The 20,283-nt window shown below is 38.6% G+C and overlaps 1 protein-coding gene and 1 pseudogene across 3 annotated transcripts in view; one reads left to right on the top strand and one right to left on the bottom strand.

Annotated features, from left to right (window-relative positions):
* Positions 1-20,283, top strand: part of MDN1 (midasin AAA ATPase 1) — a 159,670-nt gene that overhangs the window by 31,054 nt on the left and 108,333 nt on the right. For all 3 annotated transcript variants that reach the window (XM_045867230.3, XM_064597868.1, XM_045867229.3), the window contains exons 12-18: positions 416-511; positions 1,946-2,058; positions 3,284-3,435; positions 4,124-4,184; positions 11,545-11,756; positions 18,183-18,286; positions 20,027-20,171. In XM_045867230.3, the coding sequence (XP_045723186.2) occupies positions 416-511; positions 1,946-2,058; positions 3,284-3,435; positions 4,124-4,184; positions 11,545-11,756; positions 18,183-18,286; positions 20,027-20,171 (883 nt within the window). The remainder of the gene's footprint in view (positions 1-415; positions 512-1,945; positions 2,059-3,283; positions 3,436-4,123; positions 4,185-11,544; positions 11,757-18,182; positions 18,287-20,026; positions 20,172-20,283) is intronic.
* Positions 8,577-9,036, bottom strand: LOC123837939 (large ribosomal subunit protein eL32-like; annotated as a pseudogene).

Genomic DNA, 20,283 nt, shown 5'->3' with positions numbered 1-20,283 from the left:
TTTTTTTAAAGATTTCATCCATTTATTTTGAGAGAGAGAATGAGAGAGAGAGCACATGAGAGGGGGGAGGGTCAGAGGGAGAAGCAGACTCCCTGCCGAGCAGGGAGCCCGATGCGGGACTCGATCCAGGGACTCCAGGATCATGACCTGAGCCAAAGGCAGTCGCTTAACCAACTGAGCCACCCAGGCGCCCGGCCATTATTTTGATAGTAAAGCCTTCACATTTGTTTGTACCTTGTCTCTTTTATGGTAAGGTCCTTGAGTCTAGGGCTGGTACCTTATTTCTACTCTCCGTAGTCTTACAGAAATGTTCCTGCTGGGTTTTTTGTCCTTTTTGTGTCCAGGATAGTGGTGCTCTGTTATTAATGTAGTATTTAAAAAAATCAGTTGGCAATGACCTTGGTTATTTTAATAGGCTCTGGACTGTTTCACAGCAATGCTTTCTAAGCATTCAAGCAAACTGAAAATGGCAGAAATTATTGGAAGCAAATTGAACATTTCCAAGAAAAAGGTATGTAGTGCTATTTTTACTTCTTTGTTGAAAGGAAGCTGGATATTTACTTTACTTGCTAGTCTTTGGTCCTTACCTGGAAACGGTTCCTTTGCAATAACTGCTTCCTCTCTCAAAGTTCATAGTTTCATTGTTGCCTTTCATGAACATAAAGCTCTCACTATCTCTTAGATAAGTAGTTCTGATGTGTTCTACATTCTTAAAGTGAGCCATCTTGTGCCTTATATCACATGCATGCTTTATTTTCTCCAGTGTTTTAATGAGTGTGTTATTCCGTAGGTTGTGGACTCAGGACTGGAACTGTTTTAGTAACACCTTTTTCTGTAGTTTTATGCATGATTAGATTTTTTCCAACTTCTTGTTGATGTCAAACATGAGAAAAATTGAAGAGTAGTACCAATGGACACCAAGAATAGTACAATGGACACCAAGAATAGTACACAAAGAATAGTACTTAGGTTCATTGCTGACATTTTTAATACTTTGCCATTCTTGTTTTATTTCAAAGTATCTGTTGTTGGAGGAGAGAGCCTTTCAGCAGTGGTGGTGGTAGCTAGAGAAATGTCTGAGGCCCATCTTGTGGCAGATACCTGGCATTCCCAAATAAATGAGGACTCAAAAAACCTTATGTCAGGAACTGAAATAGAGGTGCTCCTTAGGATTCTGAAACTGTTGGGATGATTTTAGCTGCAGGTGAGAACACCTACTAAAGGGGCTTAAATAATAAGTAATTATAGTAGGCAAAAAAAGTGAAACTACCACAACTGGGTTAGATTGATCAATATTTATTCCCTTTTTTGGAAGATTCAGTTTCCCTGAAAACTTTGCTGCCCCTTTCATTCCTGCCCTAAATCTAAACAAAATCTGAGTTTTTAGGGTTGGTGACAAGGATAAGAGAGGAACGGCTGTTGGCTAGATATCCTGGAAGCATCTGTCACAGCTTCTCTTTGTGTTCAGATGTACCATGGTTCATTCAAGTCACTGTTTCCTCTATTATTTTAGAATCTAAAGCAGAGAAAAGCATAGCTGAAGAAAAATCACTGACTTTTTTTCGTAAATTTTGGGAGTAGAACTTTCTGTTCATTTGCTATTGGAATTTGTCAGTGTGTTCACTTTGGATATAGGCAGGTATGGGCTTATTTAAATGAATAAAAAGTACCCATTACAGGGAAGCATTCATGATCAATGTTTCAAAAATCATTAGAAATTCAGAAAATTTTTTTAAAAATCTTTAAAAAAAAAGAAATTCAGAAAATTTTTAAAAAGACGCAATTAAAGCTAACTCACCTATCTTGGAAGTAAAAAGTACTTCTTAGTAAAGGGCTAATTAGAGGGGCACAGTAAGCCACAGGGATGAGGAAATGTTTGAAGAGCATAGTAGAATTTTTTTTTTTTTTAAGACAATACAGAATTTTACTCTGTCCCCTCCCATAGGCCGAATTCTTCTGTCAGCTTTATAAACCGGAAATTGTGATCAATGAACTAGATGTGCAAGTGGGTCGAGTGCGGCTTCTGCGGAAACAAAGTGAGGCTGTACACATACAGAGGTAAATAGACTCTCAACTAGTCTGGGACTGTGGGGCATTAGGAACATGATAGAAGGACTGACTAGTCCAGCCCCTTGTGTCCGAGCAAAATGTGTATGAACGGTGGTCTCTCCACTGTGCAGGATGGTAAGAAGCAGTGCTTTTCTAAAGTATATTCTATGAAATTAGATGTTAATAGGTGAAGGAGGTGATGAGGGTGATTAGGGACTTGGGACTAGCAAAGATGTTTTTATTTTATTCACTTTTTTAGCAAACTAAGCCTCACTTGGAAGTCAAGTAAGGTCCTAATGTTAGTCTGTTAATTCCTTGAAGGCTGGAATTTTACAAGATTCTGAGATCTAATTACCATTTATTAAATACTTACTATACGCCTAATATTGTGCTAAGCGCTTTGCATATGTTTTCTCATGTAGTGGTTATAATAATTTTATGAATTAACTTATTAGAGTCTTATGGCTGCCATAATAAATTACATAAACTTGGTAGCCTAAAACAACGGACACTTATTCTCTCACAGTTTTGGAGACTAGAAGTCTGAAATCATGATGTTGGCAGGGCCACACTTCCACTGAAGGCTTTTGCCTCCTCCTGGCTTCTGATGGCTACCAGCCATCTTTGGTGTTCCTTGTCTCTGTAGTTACATCTCTCCCATCTCTGTCTCCATTGTCATACCATCTTTTTTCTTGTGTGTGTTTGTGTTTCTAAGTCTCTCTCTGTCTTTGTAAGGATACCAGTCATTGGATTTAAGGCTCATCCTTAAGCCTAGTATGATAGGGTTTTAACTTTATTATATCTGCAAAGACCTTCTTTCCAAATAAGGTTACATTCATAGGTTCTGGGTAGACCTGAATTTTGGGGGAAGACTATTCAACCCACCACAAATAGTAACTTGATCCAAATTTTACAGGTGAGGAAACCAAGGCTAAGAGAGGCTAAGTAATTTGCCTAAGATGACATAGCTAGTACAGATAATGTCTTATCTTATTGGTCTTTTGAATCTCCAGAGTCTAGTAAAGTACCAGGTGTATAAATACTCAACGTTTGTAGAATGAATGAATTCTGCAATTCATAGGCTATAAGGATGTCTGTTTTATAGCATGAAGACAGCTACTGTGAGTTGTCTTCTCATTTTTGTGGAGTCTGGAAAATCTGGTTCCTCAATACAACACTTAAGAAAAACTTGTAGCCTGCCTCTCTGACCGCTTACTTGTTTTCGCCTTCCCAGGGAGAAGAAGCTCACTTTTGCTCCTACAAGGCCATCCTCTGTTCTTATTGAACAGCTGGCGGTGTGCGTTAGCAAAGGGGAGCCTGTGTTGCTGGTGGGAGAGACCGGGACGGGCAAAACCTCTACTGTCCAGTACTTGGCTCACATTACAGGTAACTTAGAGGGGAAGCACTCTGTTCCCAGACAAAAAACATTTCACACGGATTGCCACCACCCCCCCGTCTGCCCCAATAAGAAGTCCACAGAATACTGGAGTTTAAAAAGTGCCACCACTCCACTTTACCTGGAAATTATCACTGGAAATTTTTTCCTTGAAAATAATGTAATTTTTCCCCCCCTGGAAATAACCACTGTTAACGGCTTGGTATTAACTTTTTTTGTTTCTAATCTATGGTCTGCAAATATATAAACATTTAAGTTTGGTTTTGTATTGAAAAAATGGGATTATACTCTATTTATTGCATTTAGTTAGTTCATAAGCAAACTGGACATCTTTAAAAATAGAACTGCCTCATTTCTATCTAATGGCTAAATAATAATATTCCATACTGGATGTTTATTTAATTCTCATTTATAGACATTGACTTACTGAAGGATTTCTTTGTTGTTTTCAGTTAATCTGATGCCAGAGCAATAATACACAATAAATCTTGTACATATCTTTCTGGGGTAGATGAAAATTTTGGATGGTTGAAATCCCTAAAAGTAAAATAAGAGAATCTGAGGAAGTGTACGTTAAAAGATTTCCCCTATGCCTATGCCCACACATCCTTAAGGATCACTGGATATAATTAGTCTTGAAATTTTCAGAGTGACCCTTTTGCCCTTTCTTTTTAAAAGGCCACCGTTTGAGGGTCGTCAATATGAATCAACAAAGTGACACTGCAGACTTGCTTGGGGGGTAAGTATGGTTTAAAATAATTTTCTTGTTATTTTGTGTTCATTGCTTGAGGAACAAATAGTTTTTCCTTTTAAAGCTCAAAATTAGCCTTAGAAAAAGGTTCAAAGACTTGCACCCCCACTCCAGCAGGTTATTTATTGGACTTTATTGAGGAGCTCGTGGATGTGTAGATGTTTCTCTTTGTTTTATTAATCTTTTTTTAAAAGATTTTATTTATTTGTCAGAGAGGGAGAAGCAGGCTCCCTGCTGAACAAGGAGCTGGATGCAGGACTCAATCCCAATACCCTGGGATCATGACCTGAGCCAAAGGCAGACGCTTAGCCGACTGGGCCACCCAGGCATCCCTGTTTCTCTTTATTTTAAAGAAAACTTGAGGTTCTTGCTCTCAAAGATCATGCTGGAATGGAGAAGGAAAAAAAAAAAGCCAAGTATATAATCAACTAATATAATCAACAGTCATTTATCTAAAGCATACATTCTAGAGTCACAGTGCCTTGGAGCTAGACTCTCCTGCAGTTCAATTATCTTTGAAACATTAAGTAGCTCTCTACTTGGTTAAATGCTGCTCATGGGACTCCACTGTGGTCATTAAAATGCCCTTCTCCCTCTTGGTGTTTTTGAATATGTTCAGTTCACAATTTTAGTTTGTGCTGAAGGCCGTAAAACTGCTGGATGCTGTTGGCATACCTTATATTGAGTGATACTGGAATCTGTCCCATTGATTCAAAACAATTGCTTAAAAAAATCCTTAAAGGCATAAAGTAGAATTTATTGTCCTTTTTGCTCTTAATGGCTTCTGCCAAAAAGGTTTTCATTTATCTGTTTTTTTGAGGGCCACATTACAGCAGTTTTTATTTTCACTCTCTTTGTCTTATATCCCTCCTTGCTGTGGTTAGAGTGCTACTTTGAATCCTGCTTCCTTTGGTACTTTTCCTTTTCTTGCCCATTACTTATATTCTGTTCTACACATATTAGTAATGATGTACTTAATGCTCTTAAATATATATTCTGTCTTAAGATCAATTAGCTAAGGCTTACCTTTCTTACTCTAATTCTACTTTCACTTTGTTATTTTTTCCCCAGTGATCTTTCTGCTTTTTTTTTTTTTTTAAGATTTTATTTATTTATTTGAGAGAGAGAATGAGATAGAGAGAGCATGAGAGGGGGGAGGGTCAGAGGGAGAAGCAGACTCCCTGCTGAACAGGGAGCCCGATGCGGGACTCGATCCTGGGACTCCAGGATCATGACCTGAGCCGAAGGCAGTCGCCTAACCAACTGAGCTACCCAGGCGCCCTCTGCTTTGTTTTTATTTTATTTCTGTCAGTTAATTGACAATCTCCCCTTTTCCTCATTGAGGTATTTGACAATGTATTCTTACTAATATATAGAATTTGTTACTTAACTAGGTATATCTCTACTAGCGTATATTTCTCCCTATTCTGTATCTATATATGTCTTCAGGAATATTCTCCTGTTATGTATACCTAACACAAATGTCTGGTCTTGTACTTATTGAACATGGACTGTGTCTGTCTCTTCTAAGAATTCGTAGTGTTATGTCAGCCATTGTAAGTAGTTTTAAATGTAGTGAGTACAAAGATGCCCATTTGTGTCCTGATGCAATTGATAATATGAAAAGATTGGAATCAGAATATGGTAACTGGAATTTTGTTTTAGTGGACTTGCTAAAAAGAATATATATTCATTTTTCCTTGTTCATAGGTTAGCATCAGTTATCAAAAAGAAAACTTAACATATGCTTCAATTTTTGTATGGTTGGAAATATGCCTTGCTTCCTATACTTTTGTATTACTAGAAAGTGGTATAAATCAAATCTTTTAATATATAACATATTGTAGATGCATGGATGACTTCCTTGCTTATGAATTTTTGTGTGTAAGATGGAAAGACTAAAAAATGACTTTAAAAAGACAAGGGAGTGGAAAACAAAATTCAAGAGTTGAAGGGACGTGGGATAGAGAAAGGATATTTCTGTTTTGGGGATGTGTGGTTTCATCCGTTTTATTAGGTTTTCTTTTCTTTTTAAAAATTATTTATTTCACAGAGAGAAAGAGAAAGCGAGAACAGGAACACAAGCAGGGGGAGTGAGAGAGGGAGAAGCAGGCTTCCCGCAGAGCAGGGAGTCCGATGTGGGGTTCGATCCCAGGATCCTGGGATCATGACCTGAGGTGAAGGCAGACGCTTAACGACTGAGCCACCCAGGCACCCCTTTATTAGGTTTTATAACTTATGTTAAACATATTTTACATGTATCAAATACTATTGTAAAAAAATAATGAAAGAAATTTATAGACCTAATTTGTTTTGCAAATCTGGATCCTTTAGATTGATTTTAAAAAGATTATTATTGAGAATAAAGACACTTTATAAAAGTAAAGCTTCAAAGACTGTCAAAGTCTTCAACTATGTTATGTAGATTGCCTTCTGATCTTTGTTAGTATATGTACCCCCTTGTTTTTTGATTAGTATTGGCTTGGTATATCTTTTTCCTTCATTTAATTTTTTTTTTTTTTTTTTAAGTAGGCTCCACACCCAACGTGGGGCTTGAACTAATGACCCTGAGATCAAAAAAAGAATTGCATGGTCTACCGACTGAGCCAGCCAGGATCCCATCCATTTAATTTTTAACTCATTTAAAAAAATATATTTTTTTTTGAGATTTTATTTTTAAGTAATCTCTGCACCCGACGTGGGGCTTGAACCTATAACCCTGAGATCAAGTGAGCCAGCCAGGCGCCCCTGTTATTCTGGTAGGCAGAACGTAGTCCTTCAGATTACCTGTGAGTGGAGAACTAAACCAAGTTCCAACAGAGTTGGGGGTGAGGAGAGCTTACAATGAAACTCTATGAAAAAGAGTAGAGGACACAGAGGACTTAGATGAAGCAGATAAAATCATTCCAGAAAGAGAAAGTCTAGGACTAAATGGCAAAACCCAGAGCACGGATTCACAGCACTGATTATGGAGAAGGGGATTGGGAAGGGCAACCACTGAGGAAGAAACAGCTGTATAGAGAAGGGGAGGGACCCTTGGAGAAGTTGGCAATGAAGGAAAGAAAAAAATGGGAGGAAAATTAAAGATCTCATAGAAATGGAAAGGCCACCAACTCACGTCCTCTTTCTTGCCACCCGTAGAAACATCTGCACAGAAGAGAGGGGGCAGAAGTGCATGCTTAAACTTGGAATCTTGACTCTAAAAGGAAGAAGAGTGTTTATCATTTCAGTTACTCAGCATGTGCTGTTTTATCTTCTTTCACATATTACAGTTTGAGAGAGTTATTTTCTTTTGTTTTTAGCTATTTTCAAATGAATTCTTAAATGCATTCTCAGTGTTACATTCTCTCAGGTGTCAGGTTGGTTCCCACTGAGTGTGTTACAATTAATTTTTTTTCCTTTCTGAAGTGTATATATGTTGACTGATTTTTTTCATCATTTGAAAATTTGACTTTTATTGACTTAACTGTTTCAGCCACTATGCTGTGCTTTAAATGAACAAATGTTTTTTAGTCTAATTTGTAGGAATAAGCTACTTTTTTCATGAATTCAATAGACTTGAGCCAGTTAATAACATTAATAATTATAACAGCTAATTCTTATATGTACTCATGTTCCAGGCACTATTTGGAGTCCTTTATTTTTTACTTTTTATTTTTTTTTAATTTTTATTTTATTTTATTTTATTTTATTTTATTTTTTATAAAGATTTTATTTATTTGATAGAAACACAGTGAGAGAAGGAACACAAGCAGGGGGAGTGGGAGAGGGAGAAGCAGGCTTCCGCTGAGCAGGGAGCCCGATGCGGGGCTCGATCCCAGGACTCCGGGATCATGACCTGAGCCGAAGGCAGACCCTTAACGACTGAGCCACCCAGGCGCCCCTATTTTTTACTTTTTAAAGATTTATTTTTTTATTTTAGAGAACGGGCAAGAGAGTGGGGGGGTGCAGAAGGAGAGAAAATCCTCACACTCCCCACAAGCCACTGCAGGGCGTGATCCCAGCACCCTGAGATTGTGACCTAATCTGAAACCAAGAGTGGGACACTTAACGGACTGTGGCACCCAGGCGCCCTGGAGGCCTTTATTTGTGTTAACTCACTTCGCCTTTTTAGCAACCATGAGGCACAGACTATTACCCGGTTATACACACGAGAGAACTGAGATACATGGGGATTAAGTACCTTGTTAAGGTAATGGCTGGTTCATGTTTGGACCCAGGCAGTCTGTACTGATCGTGTGTGTTTTTAATCATTACTCTGCTGCCTCAGTTAGCTTTGGGTTCCGTTTGTACTGTCACCTTTAGACTAGCAATTTTATTTATTTATTTTTTTAGTTTTATGGTTTTATTAACACAAATATGATGTGCACAACAAGCTGTTTATTCATTTTCTTCGCTGTGCAGCCTGGCATTGAGATTGGGTGGCTCTGATTGCCAGCTGGGCTGCTCTTTCCACCATGGCTTTGTGGTTCTTGGAGGAAACATTGTGAGCAATCTCTGCACAGTAAGATTTGTTACACATCAGCAGCACTTCAAGCTCCTTGATGTTGTGGACTAGGAACTTCCGGAAGCCACTGGGCAACATGTGCTTTGTTTTCTTGTTGCTCCTGTAACCAATGTTGGGCATCAAGATCTGGCCCTTGAATCTTCTGTGCACCCTATTATCAATGCCTCTGGGTTTCCGCCAGTTGTGCTTAATTTTGACATATCAGTGACTGGTGCCAGATGAACTTCTTGGTCCTCTTTTTAACGATCTTGGGCTTCACCAGAGGTCTGAGGGCAGCCATGATGCCCAGTAACAGATGGCTGCCACCTCCGCAGGCAGCGCCAAGGAAGAGAGGGGAAGCTAGACTAGCAATTCTATTTAAATAAAATGTGTGTTTTGTTTAATTCCTCACTACTTCTACTGTTCATCATTGTTTGCTTGGTCCAGTGTGTAGGTCTCTCATCCTTGCTTCTACTCCTAACTTCCCAAAGGTCTCTGTCCATTTAGTAGTTAATGATACTTCAAAGGTATCATCAAATCACATTGCTATCTACCTCAAATCCTTGCACTGACTTCTCAGTCTATTTAGAGTATATTCTAAAGGCTTTTTTTGACCTCTGAAGCCCTTCATAATCAGGTGGTAGCACTTCTCTGACATAATTTCCTTTGTCTGGTTCTGCCACTGAGTTCCAGCCACTCACTTTTCCATGTTGCACCTAGATGCTTGCTCTTCTCTCTGTGACATCCCTTGCCACCCACAGATGTTTGGCTTAGCTCCTTTCCTTGCTTGATTTGGGTCGCCTTCAAATTCCCGTCTTTAACAAGGCCTTTCTGACTATCATATCTAAATTTACCAGTGCCTTCTTCACCCACTCCTTTATATTCATAGCACTTACTACTACTTGATGTTTTATAGTAGATATATTTTTTTATTGTCTCTTTCTTTAGATTGTAAGCTACGGTGGGGCAGGATCTTGTGGGTCTTGTTTACTCAGTGCCTAACACCTAGCAGGTACTCAGTAAATTTTTGTTGAGTAAATAGAGTAAATAAATGTCTTTACTGATGTGTTAGTGCTTACTGGTAAGTGTAAATGAGTTTGAAGTTCTCATTCTTTTTCTCTCTGGAATCAGACTCTTTGATAGATGCTCAGTATCAGGGCCTTGGTTTTACTTTGTTTCATGTTCCTCCCTCACAGTCTAATGATAAATAGTGTCCATGAGTTCTCTAATTGTGCTTGACTGTTCTGAAACATATTTGGTATTGTTTTGGTTCTCAAGTTATTTTTCTTGGAAACGAAATTTATGTCATTGTCCCTTAATTATAGTATTTAGTATCTTAGGTTATAGAAAATTGTATTCTTGAGGTTTTTTGGGAACAATTAGTGCTGCTTGAGCAACTTTCAGCTACAGCAGTGTTTCTCAACTCCATTATTGCCCCTCCCCCTGAATATTAAAATTTATATGAGGGGCACCTGGGTGGCTCAGTCAGTTAAGTGTCCCACTCTTGATCTCAGCTCAGGTCTTGATCTCAGGGTCATGAGTTCAAGCCCTGCATTGGGCTCCACGCTGGGTGTGGAGCCCAATGCTTTAAACGAATGAATGAATGAATGTGGAGCCTACTGCTTTAAGTAAATGATTGAATGAATGAATGAATTTATTTATATGAATTCATTTCCTAGCTCCCCAACCAGAGAAATACTAAAGAATAAGAGAGAATCTAAATAGTAAGAAATAGGGGTGCCTGGGTGGCTCAGTCATTAAGCGTCTGCCTTTGGGCTCCCTGCTTGGCGGGAAGCCTGCTTCTCCCTCTCCCACTCCCCCTGCTTGTGTTCCCTCTCTCACTGTGTCTCTGTCAAATAAATAAAATCTTTAAAAAAAATAAATAGTAAGAAATAAAATGTTGAGCTTTGGAGGGCCACAAACCATTGCAATGTCTAAGATTTTGTTGCTTCCCCTTCTCCCCTTGTTTCTCTTTAAGAACAATATCCTCCCCCTGTCAATTGAGAAGCCGTGAGCTGTGCTCGCTTTGCTTAAGTTAATTGATTTCAGATGTCGTGTTTTCTTCTAAAATATCCTGAAAAACCATATTTTAAGATTGACCAAAAAGTTATTAAGTACTATACATGATGTTTATTTAAACATGTTAGTAAAATAAGTGACATACCTCTCACTGTCCAACTAGGAATTTCCAATTTTTTTTTCTTTTTTCTTTTTTTTTTAAAGATTTATTTATTTATTTAAGAGAGAGAGACACAGCGAGAGAGTGAACACAAGCAAGAGGGAGTGGGAGAGGGAGAAGCAGGCTTCCCGCCGAGCAAGGAGCCCAATGTGGGGCTTGATCCCAGGACCCTGGGATCATGACCTGAGCCGAAGGCAGATGCTTAATGACTGAGCCACCCAGGCGCCCCCCAATTTTTTTCTTAATACTATTTATCTAATACTAGTTTTTACCTTTAGTATAGGCCCTTCAAACACTGAGAGTGAAGGAAATAGATAATAACTTAAAACTTTAACATCAGGGCGCCTGGATGGCTCAGTTGGTTTAGTGGCCAACTCTTGATTTTGGCTCAGGTCATGATCTTAGGGTCCTGGGCTTGAGCCCCATGTTGGGCTCCTTGTTCAGCGGGGAGTCTGCTTGAGGATTTCTCTCCCTCTCCCTCTCCCCCTGCTCTCTCGCTCTCTCTCTTAAATAAATAGATCTTTAAAAAAAATAAAACTTTAACAGATTTTTCAAAAAGTATTTTGGTATTATTCCTGATTTTGAATAAATGAAATCTTAGACTTGTTCCTATATTCTAATACATGATTTCTAATTTCTATTAGCTTCAGAAGTTTGTGAATTACATTTACCTTTTGTTTCAGTTACAAACCGGTGGATCATAAGCTTATTTGGCTGCCCTTACGGGAGGCATTTGAAGAACTCTTTGCCCAGACATTTTCCAAAAAGCAAAACTTTACATTCTTGGGGCACATTCAGACCTGTTACAGGCAGAAACGGTGGCATGATCTCCTCAGACTAATGCAGCATGTTCACAAGTCGGCTGTCAACAAGAATGGAAAAGAAAGTGAAACTGGTAAGAATAGGACCTATACTACTAGTGGGAGGCCATGAGGCTGGGGCTTGATTAGCAGAATTGAAACCAGTGACCAAAGGGTTAGCATGACTAATAAGCACAGCTGCAGACTAATAAATGAGCTGCAGTGTTTTCCCTTAAACATCCCTGACTCTGCTCTCCTGCAAGGCAGATTTGAGGCTTATTAGCCCATCACCTTGTTTGGCTGCCTCTCTCTTTTTTTTTAATATTTTATTTTTAAATAATCTACACCCCAAGTGGGGCTTGGACCTACAATCCCGAGATCAAGAGTCACGTGCTCTACAGACAGCCAGCCAGGTGCCCCTTGGCTGCCTCCTGAGTAAACCCCTTTCCTTGCTACGTACTCAGTTGGCTTTGCTGTGTCAGGCACATGAACTTGGGTTTAGTTACCAATTTGGTGAGCCAGCCAGGATCTTTTTGCCAGTGGTTCATGAGCCGCCAGCTGATAACGAGAATTTGGTGACAAATTCAAGCAGCTGCTTAGGCTCCTTGTCCTAGGAATTGTCCCTGAGGCCCCACCCTTACTGGGTGCTGCCAGCCCTCCATGCTTAATTTAGCTGTTGTGGCAAGGAAATGGTTTTTGGTTTGGACAGATCTGTCTTGGTGAGCTTATTTCTTCCTCCCATTTGGCTTGGCTCTCTTAGCCTCCTTGCTTGATTAGGAAAAGGTTGACTAGGAAGCCATTTGGTTCAGTTGGTGAAGCCCCGACTTTTAGGGAGGAACCAGTGCTCACATAGGCATTCGGGGCTTCATTTGGTTTGTTGCTGCAGCTTTTGTTGGGATTTCTAATTGGAAAATGGGAAATGACAATTTGATTCCTGAACGCAGCCCTTTGGGCTATATTCTTCAAAATTGGGCAGTGTTTAGTTACGAACTTATGAAAGAAAAAAGGATGATTTTTTTTTTGCAACACTGCTTGGCCATAATGTTCATTAGACTCCGGATAACAATGATCAGTTAATGAATCCATAAATTATAATACCATCTCTCAATTGGATTTGTTCTGTAATATTTTGTTTGCATCTTGTCTGTGTATTCGTATATGTGTTCATGTATGTTGTAAATAAGAGATATTTTCTCCACCTCTGGATAGTATTGCTAAAATTAGTTTGTAAAAGAGCACTGTTTAAGTTAGTTTGAAGGCAAGTACTTATGAGAGTTGGGCATTCTAAAACTCAGAAACTAACCCAAGCTTTTCAGGTTCACATGATCTGAAAAAATATTCGGTAAAGTTAATTTTAGGTTGTTGGTTTAATTAAAATAGATATGTCTTTAGAATTATCAGTATTACTCTTATTCTGCCTGGATTTACTTAAGTCAAATAAGTTGATATAACTTTTTAAAAATATATATATATAGCTTGGGCGAATGACTTTGTCTTTTAAAGTTTTTATGGGTAATCTAAATATCATTGTTCAGAACAAACAAATGTAAATAAGGTAAAAAGGTTTACAGGTAAACTTTTCAGTAGCTTTCAAAATCTTTGATAACCTAAAACTTTAAGGTTTTACTAAGTTAAATGATGTCACTAAATAGCTAGATCGTTTCTAAATAAGATAAAACATTACTAAACATAGGTTTATCTGATTTTGGCCTCTTATTACAGAGAAACTAAAGATATTTGGGTTTGTTAGTAAACAGGTTTTGTGCCATGCTGAGATAAGGCATATATTTCTAAAAATTCTTTAATGTCATAAATTCGCCAATCTAAAGAATGCCAGTACAACAAACAGTTCACAAGTAGTTACTACTTAGTTTTTACTAGAAATTTAAGGTTTCTAAGAGTTAAAAGTTCTAATACATAGAATTACTGAAAATGATAAAGGAAACAACTCTGTATGCAGGGAAAATGAGACTGGTTATTTAAAGAGGGAAATTTGAAGACAAAATGTGAATGTAAAAAGGAAAGCTGTAGAAGGTTTGTGACAAGGGAATCTTTGGAAAGGAATTTTGTGCATGGTAGGCACTAAGATTATGGATATTAGTATGTAAAGTTTATTAGGGAGTGATCAACACCTGGGGAAGAGAAGAGAGTAAGACAGCAAGATTAGGCAGAAATTGAGCAGTGATACAGTATCAAAAGAAGCCTTAGCTGATTCTCTGAGGAGTTACAAATTTGGATTATCCTTCAGAACCATCCTAAATTTGGGCAAAATTGGGGCTGGACTTTCATAATAGTCATTGGATGTGACCACCTGGGAAGAGGGCATGTCCTTGGCAAGACAGCTGTCTTCAGTCGAGGCAGTCCCTGATGGCATCTCAGAGTTGAGGACTGTTGGCAGTGCCCCTATAGCCGAGAGCCCTTCATTTCTGATGGAGATTCTGGTCAGCACATCACTGCCACGCACCACAAGAAATCAGATCCACGCTGTGCCCTGGATGTCCTCATCCCGATAAGTATATATCAACATGGGAGATGACAGGGAGGAAAAAGGAAGGGACTTGATGAATTTTTAAAGAATTCATCTTGTTGGAATGAGTAAGTGTTAATATCGGAAGTATACTGGCATAAAATTGGAGTTAGGTTTTCATATTAAAATAGTAGTTTCCTTAGATTATTGATCTAATAAGAAATTGTAAACAAAGGTTTTTCTTTATCTTAAATGTGACCTGCTTAGAAAAACAAAATTTCTATGTTTTGTCTCTATTAGGTCCTTGATTACTTAAGAAAGTTGAATCTTCTCAATATTGAAAGTCCTCTAAGTGTTGCTAACAACTCTGTAACCCTCTGTATTTGCCTTTAAAATCTCTGTTGCTGCCTTGGCTAGATAGGTAATTAGGTTTTGTAATGATCTGTAATCCTGTTTTGGCATATGCTTCAAAACTTTCTGATACTTCTGACAAACTTCCCAAAGTTCAACTTCTGAATAAAGTCTTTTTTACTAATTAGGCTTATTTTGTATGTTACTACATGGGAAGCATTGTCAAATAAGTGATGATAAATCTTCCTAGGTTATAAGATTTTAATATATCCTAGTACAGTGTCATCACTTGTAATTCTAATTATTAAAATGTTGTGTGCCCCACTAATAACCAGATTTCCCTGTCAGCTGCATTATAATGAACTCTGATCAGATCTTTAACCATGGCCATTTTTTAGTCTTTTGTCATTTATAGTTACTGTTTTACTCTAATGATCTTGCAAATATGTTTCAGCTTCAAGGCAATTCATGGAAAGGACTTTGACAAATAGTTTTTTTGATGCCTTTAAGATCATAAAACTGAACTAGGTAAAAATTGCTGGAACTAATGAAAAAGCTGGATTCAAGTAGAATAACATGGGAATAAAAGAATTGAGAAAAATGATTATTTTTTTATGACTTTTGTTTGACATATTGTTGGCTCTCTATGCTCTTCTGGATTTAAGGAAACTTTTTCTCTTAAGCTATGACTCACAGAAATTTAATACAATATTCCTTTGTAAACAAATATGAAACATTTATTTTTTTCTCCAGAATTCAGAAAGTCTCAGTGAAAGTTCTTATATTTTCATAGCAATTACAGTTATTAGCAAAAGTTCTCTAAGAATCTGTTCTCCTTGTAACAGGACACCACTGGAAACATTGGTTATATTACCAAGGCTTTGACTGGAATGTCATATTTGAGGGTGAAATGCATAGACTCAAATGTAACCAGATGGCTTTAAGGAAGTGGGTTGAGTTTTTGGAGCTGATAAAGCCCCTTGGAAATATCAGCTTGATACCTTGCTTACAGATACCTTGCTTACCTAGCAGCCTTACCAGGCCTAACTTTGAGAGCCCACCTGCAGGACTGCCTCCTGAGCTAAGACAACTATTTAACAGAACTGACCTATTCTCAAGACTAAGACTAGTTTATGAAATATGGAGCAAACTTCTTACCTAAGGTCCAGAACAATTAAACTCAGGCTAAGAAGAAACAATGTTGAATTGTGATGTTTTTCTAAGAAAAATGTTCTTGTCAAAAGGAGAAAATGTTAATTTATACCCATACATAATGGCTTCACTATACTGAAGCCCTTTCCTGGTACATGCTCATGGGGCTAGTTGGAAGGAAAGGGAACTTTTGACCTTAGAGAAAGAAAGACAAAAATACCTAAGAGCCAGGATCACCCAAACCTTGGATGGTGGCACACCTTGGGCACCGATTTCATCCACCATCTTTGGAACAAAAATTTGCTAACTATTCTTGTGAGCCCTGACAGATTTTTTTTTTTTTTTTTTTAGGTTTTATTTTTAGAGAGGGAGCAAGTGAGCATGGGGGGAGGGGCAGAAGGAGAGAGAGTCTTAAGCAGACTCCGTGCTGAGTGCAGAGCCCAACCTGGGGCTCGATCTCATGACCCTGACTGAGATCATGACCTGAGCTGAAACCAAGAGTTGGCCGCTTAACCGACTGTGCCACCCATGTGCCCCACCCCGACAGACCTTAAGGTGTTTTTCAGGAGACAGACTAACAGATGAGTGTGATTACTTGAGGTTACTGATTTGCTATATACTTTACAGCAGGTTGAATCCACAAGCAGTAAAGACTCGACACCAGGTGATGGTGTTTGTACATGCTTGAAATGTCACTGTAAGAACAGCTGTGTCTCTAATAGAGGAAAAGAACAGTGGCCAGATTTCCTGCTTTTTACCTGCACAGGATCTATATATGGACATGCAGAAAAACAGACCAGAGAGGTGTACCCAGGTAGTGGCCACTGAAGCTGATTGAACCCACCTGGTCATAGTAGGAGGTGCTGTGTCAGCACTCCAGGATCCACCTGCTATAATATGAGTATTCTTCTCCACAATTAAATATTTCCTGCATTCACCTTCTTACTAGTGTCATTGGTGTCACAAGCCAACCCCTACAGTGAACTAATGCCATTTGGCTTTGAAGAAAAACCAGTTTATATCGAAGACTTAGATCAGGCATCTGGCTTTTACAGGAATGAGGAGATTCAATAGAATCCAGTCAGTTGTGTTTGAGACTACTTCCAGTACCAGCGACAAATTCAGCAAATGTCTAGAACTTCCGAGCATCGCTGTGAAAGAACTAACTGGTGATAATGCAGTTGTCAGCCACAGCAGAAAAATGAGATGGAGTGACAAGAAAGAGCGTTGGGTATACAACTCTTTCCCAGATTGTAAAGCTCCTTATTTTTGATGAAGTGTATTAGCTGCATGGAAATAAAGGACTTCAGCTGCTTTTAGTAGCTTGTCTAGTTGCTGTATATGTCAGCTTTCCGATGTTGCTCCAAACAACCAAAGAAGAAACTACTGTTTTGGTCAAGCAGAAGGTACATGTTAAGCCAAGTACCAGGGAATATTTCCAAGAAGGCACGAAGTTGTTTTATTCCTCAAACCCCAAAACTGCACCCTGTTTCAGGCGGAAGTAACTAGAGCTGTTGTCATCCCAATTCCCTCAAGAATGAATCATGATCAAAGACATTCGGGGAGGTGGGGCTCCTGGGTGGCTCAGTCGGTTAAGCACTTGCCTTTGGTTCAGGTCATGGTCCTGTGGTCCTGGGATCGAGCCCCATGTTGGGCTCCCTGCTCAGCGGGGAGTCTGTTTCTCCCTCTGTCACTCCTCCTGCTTGTGTTCTTACTCTTGCTCTTTCTCAAATAAATAAAATCTAAAAAAAAAAAAAGACAGTGGGGATTGAAACTGGTAACTGAGGGGTTAATGGGACCAATAATAAGCGCAGCTGCAGACTAAAACCACAGATACAACATTTTACCCAGACCTGTTTTCGCTTGCCTGTAAATATGACTCTCTTTCTTCGGGAAGGGCGGATTTGAGGCTTGCCTGTCCAGAGTCTCCTCATTCAGCTGCCTTTTGAATAAATCCTTGCTGCACACTTGGTGTCTCCACGATTGGCTTTGCTGTGCATCAGGCAGACAAACTTGGATTCCCTTAAAGAATTAGGAGAAGAGTGTGGGGAAGAATGAAGCCATATAAATTGGAGCTTTCTAGACTTAGGGCAAAGATGACTAATTCTGAAATATTGCTGCTCTTGTGATTCTAGGCATGATTTCCATAAAAACATGGTTGGTATATTGATGTACAGGTACCACTTACTGGTCAATAAGTCACATTTCCTTAGAAAATAAGTTATTTCCAAAAAGCTGGATTCTACAGCCAAAGGGCTTTTGGTAGCTTAGTTATCTTCTCTGTGCTTCCTCATCCATAAAATGGGGAAAAGGATACCTACTTCAAACGGCTGTTGTGAGGGGTGAAAGAATTAGCTAATGTACATATGCATATAAATGAACTGATTACTATAGTGGCTGGCACATAACATTATATAAGTATTTGGATTTATTTTTTTATACATCTAAGATGTTTGATTTTTATGTGAGTTTTGTTTTGTTTGTTTGTGTTTAAGTTCTATGTATTACAACCTAAAATGTATGTTAAATTCTTGTCTTTATTCTTTTCTAGGGTTACTCCTAAAAGAGAAATGGGAAGCATTTGGTCTTAGACTTGACCATGCTCAACAACAGATGAAAATGACTGAAAATGCTCTATTGTTTGCATTTGTAGAGGTATTTTGGTTCAGTTATTTAGGTTAAAGGAATGTTGATTTGATGCAAAATGCAAGTTTAGGCAGGCTACTATTTTGTATTCTCTTTATGTTGATATTTTTAGTGCTTTGTGTTTAAGACTTAATAAACACTAATGAAATAATACTTCGGGGGGAAGATTTCTGAAAAATGTCCTTTATGGAAATTATAAGGCCTTGATTTATTTTTAAAGTTGTAGTTGAGGACAGTTAGTGAACTCTGTTTCATGGTAAGGGATTGGGGGGATAGATTTGGATCTATTCACTTGAGGCCTCACTTTCTTTCTTTCTTTCTTTCTTTTTTTTTTTTTTTTAAAGATTTTATTTATTTATTTGACAGAGAGATAGCAAGAGCAGGAACACAAGCAGGGGGAGTGGGAGAGGGAGAAGCAGGCTTCCTGCTGAGCAGGGAGCCTGATGTGGGGCTCGATCCCAGGAGCCTGATGTGGGGCTCGATTCCAGGACCCTGGGATCATGACCTGAGCTGAAGGCAGACACTTAATGACTGAGCCACCCAGGCACCCCAAGGCCTCACTTTCTATTCCAGCAAATAGGTAGCTCTACTGTTTTCTGTCCTCTCACTCTGTGGAAAGAACCAACTTAATTAAATTTTCATGACTTAAGCTTTTTAAATTCTTCTTTTAAAAAATTGTTTCTGTGACATACTTTAGACTACACCCTAAAAGGAGGTAGGACTCTTGTTTGAGGTGGTGTTTTGGTGAGCGAGAAGGTCACTGGATCTTGTCCATCGGTGTGAGAAATTTGGTCATCAATGCTTAATCTTAATAGGATTATTTTTAAAATAACCAATTAGGATGTGAAGTGCTCTCAAAATAGGGCTTATACCTATTTCATGACTTGGCATTATGCTGGAATTCAATACATTTGTTCTGTTTTATTTTCAATTAAGTTTATAGAAGATTCTGATAGGATCATCATGAAAACAAAAGTATAAACCATTTAATAATAAAACAATTTAGTTTTTGATGTGTCAACTGAGTGGATTTTAAGATTTTTCAGTGCTCTTGGAAATAGAACTTGAAGAGATAAATCAGTGAAGAGGAGGAAAGATTTAGTTTGATTTTCTCCAGCAAATGTGAAAGGCTATGTATTTAAACATTGCACTCTATTGATTTAGTCATTTATCTCATCTTTGCATATTCATCACCTATTTATTTTGGATGCTTTTAATAAGTACCATTTGGGTACTTATAAACATCTAAATACATTATAAGTTATTAGTTACCTGACCATCTGTCTACTGAGATGATTTAGTTTGTTGCCCTCTGTTAGGCTCAAAGATATTCTCTTGACCCTTCTGGACATTTAAAAATGTTTACTTGGGGACGCCTGGGTGGCTCAGTTGGTTAAGCGACTGCCTTCAGCTCGGGTCATGATCCTGGAGTCCCTGGATCGAGTCCCGCATCGGGCTCCCTGCTCGGCAGGGAGTCTGCTTCTCCCTCTGACCCTCCCCCCTCTCATGTGCTTGCTCTCTCTCATTCTCTCTCTCTCAAATAAATAAATAAAATCTTTAAAAAAAAAAATGTTTACTTGGCCTTAGCTCTTACAACTAGCTGGCAGGCATTTGGCATTGAGGGTGAAAGCTCTTCAAGCACAAGGTTTGTCCTCACTTCTTGTTTCTAAACCTGCTTACATAACTGCTCTTGGTGAGTGTATCTTTATCTGCAATGGATTTTTAACAGTTTACTTTCTCTTCTTTTAGGGTACACTATCTCAGGCCGTAAAGAAGGGAGAGTGGATCTTGTTGGATGAGATTAATCTGGCTGCTCCAGAAACATTAGAATGTCTCAGTGGTTTACTTGAAGGCTCCTCTGGCTCCCTGGTGTTGCTGGATCGAGGAGACACAGGTAGCACTTGATCCCATTGAGGTTTGATTTGGTGCCAGGCCTTTTGGCCTCTTTATTTATTTATTTTTTAGATTTTTTATTTATTTATTTGACAGAGAGACAGCGAGAGAGG

Source organism: Mirounga angustirostris, unplaced genomic scaffold (genome assembly GCF_029215605.1).
Source record: "Mirounga angustirostris isolate CCGP_5_RB_7025 unplaced genomic scaffold, mMirAng1.0.hap1 SCAF_8, whole genome shotgun sequence".
Taxonomy (NCBI): Eukaryota; Metazoa; Chordata; class Mammalia; order Carnivora; family Phocidae; genus Mirounga; species Mirounga angustirostris.
This window is presented reverse-complemented; position numbering and strand designations above follow the sequence as displayed.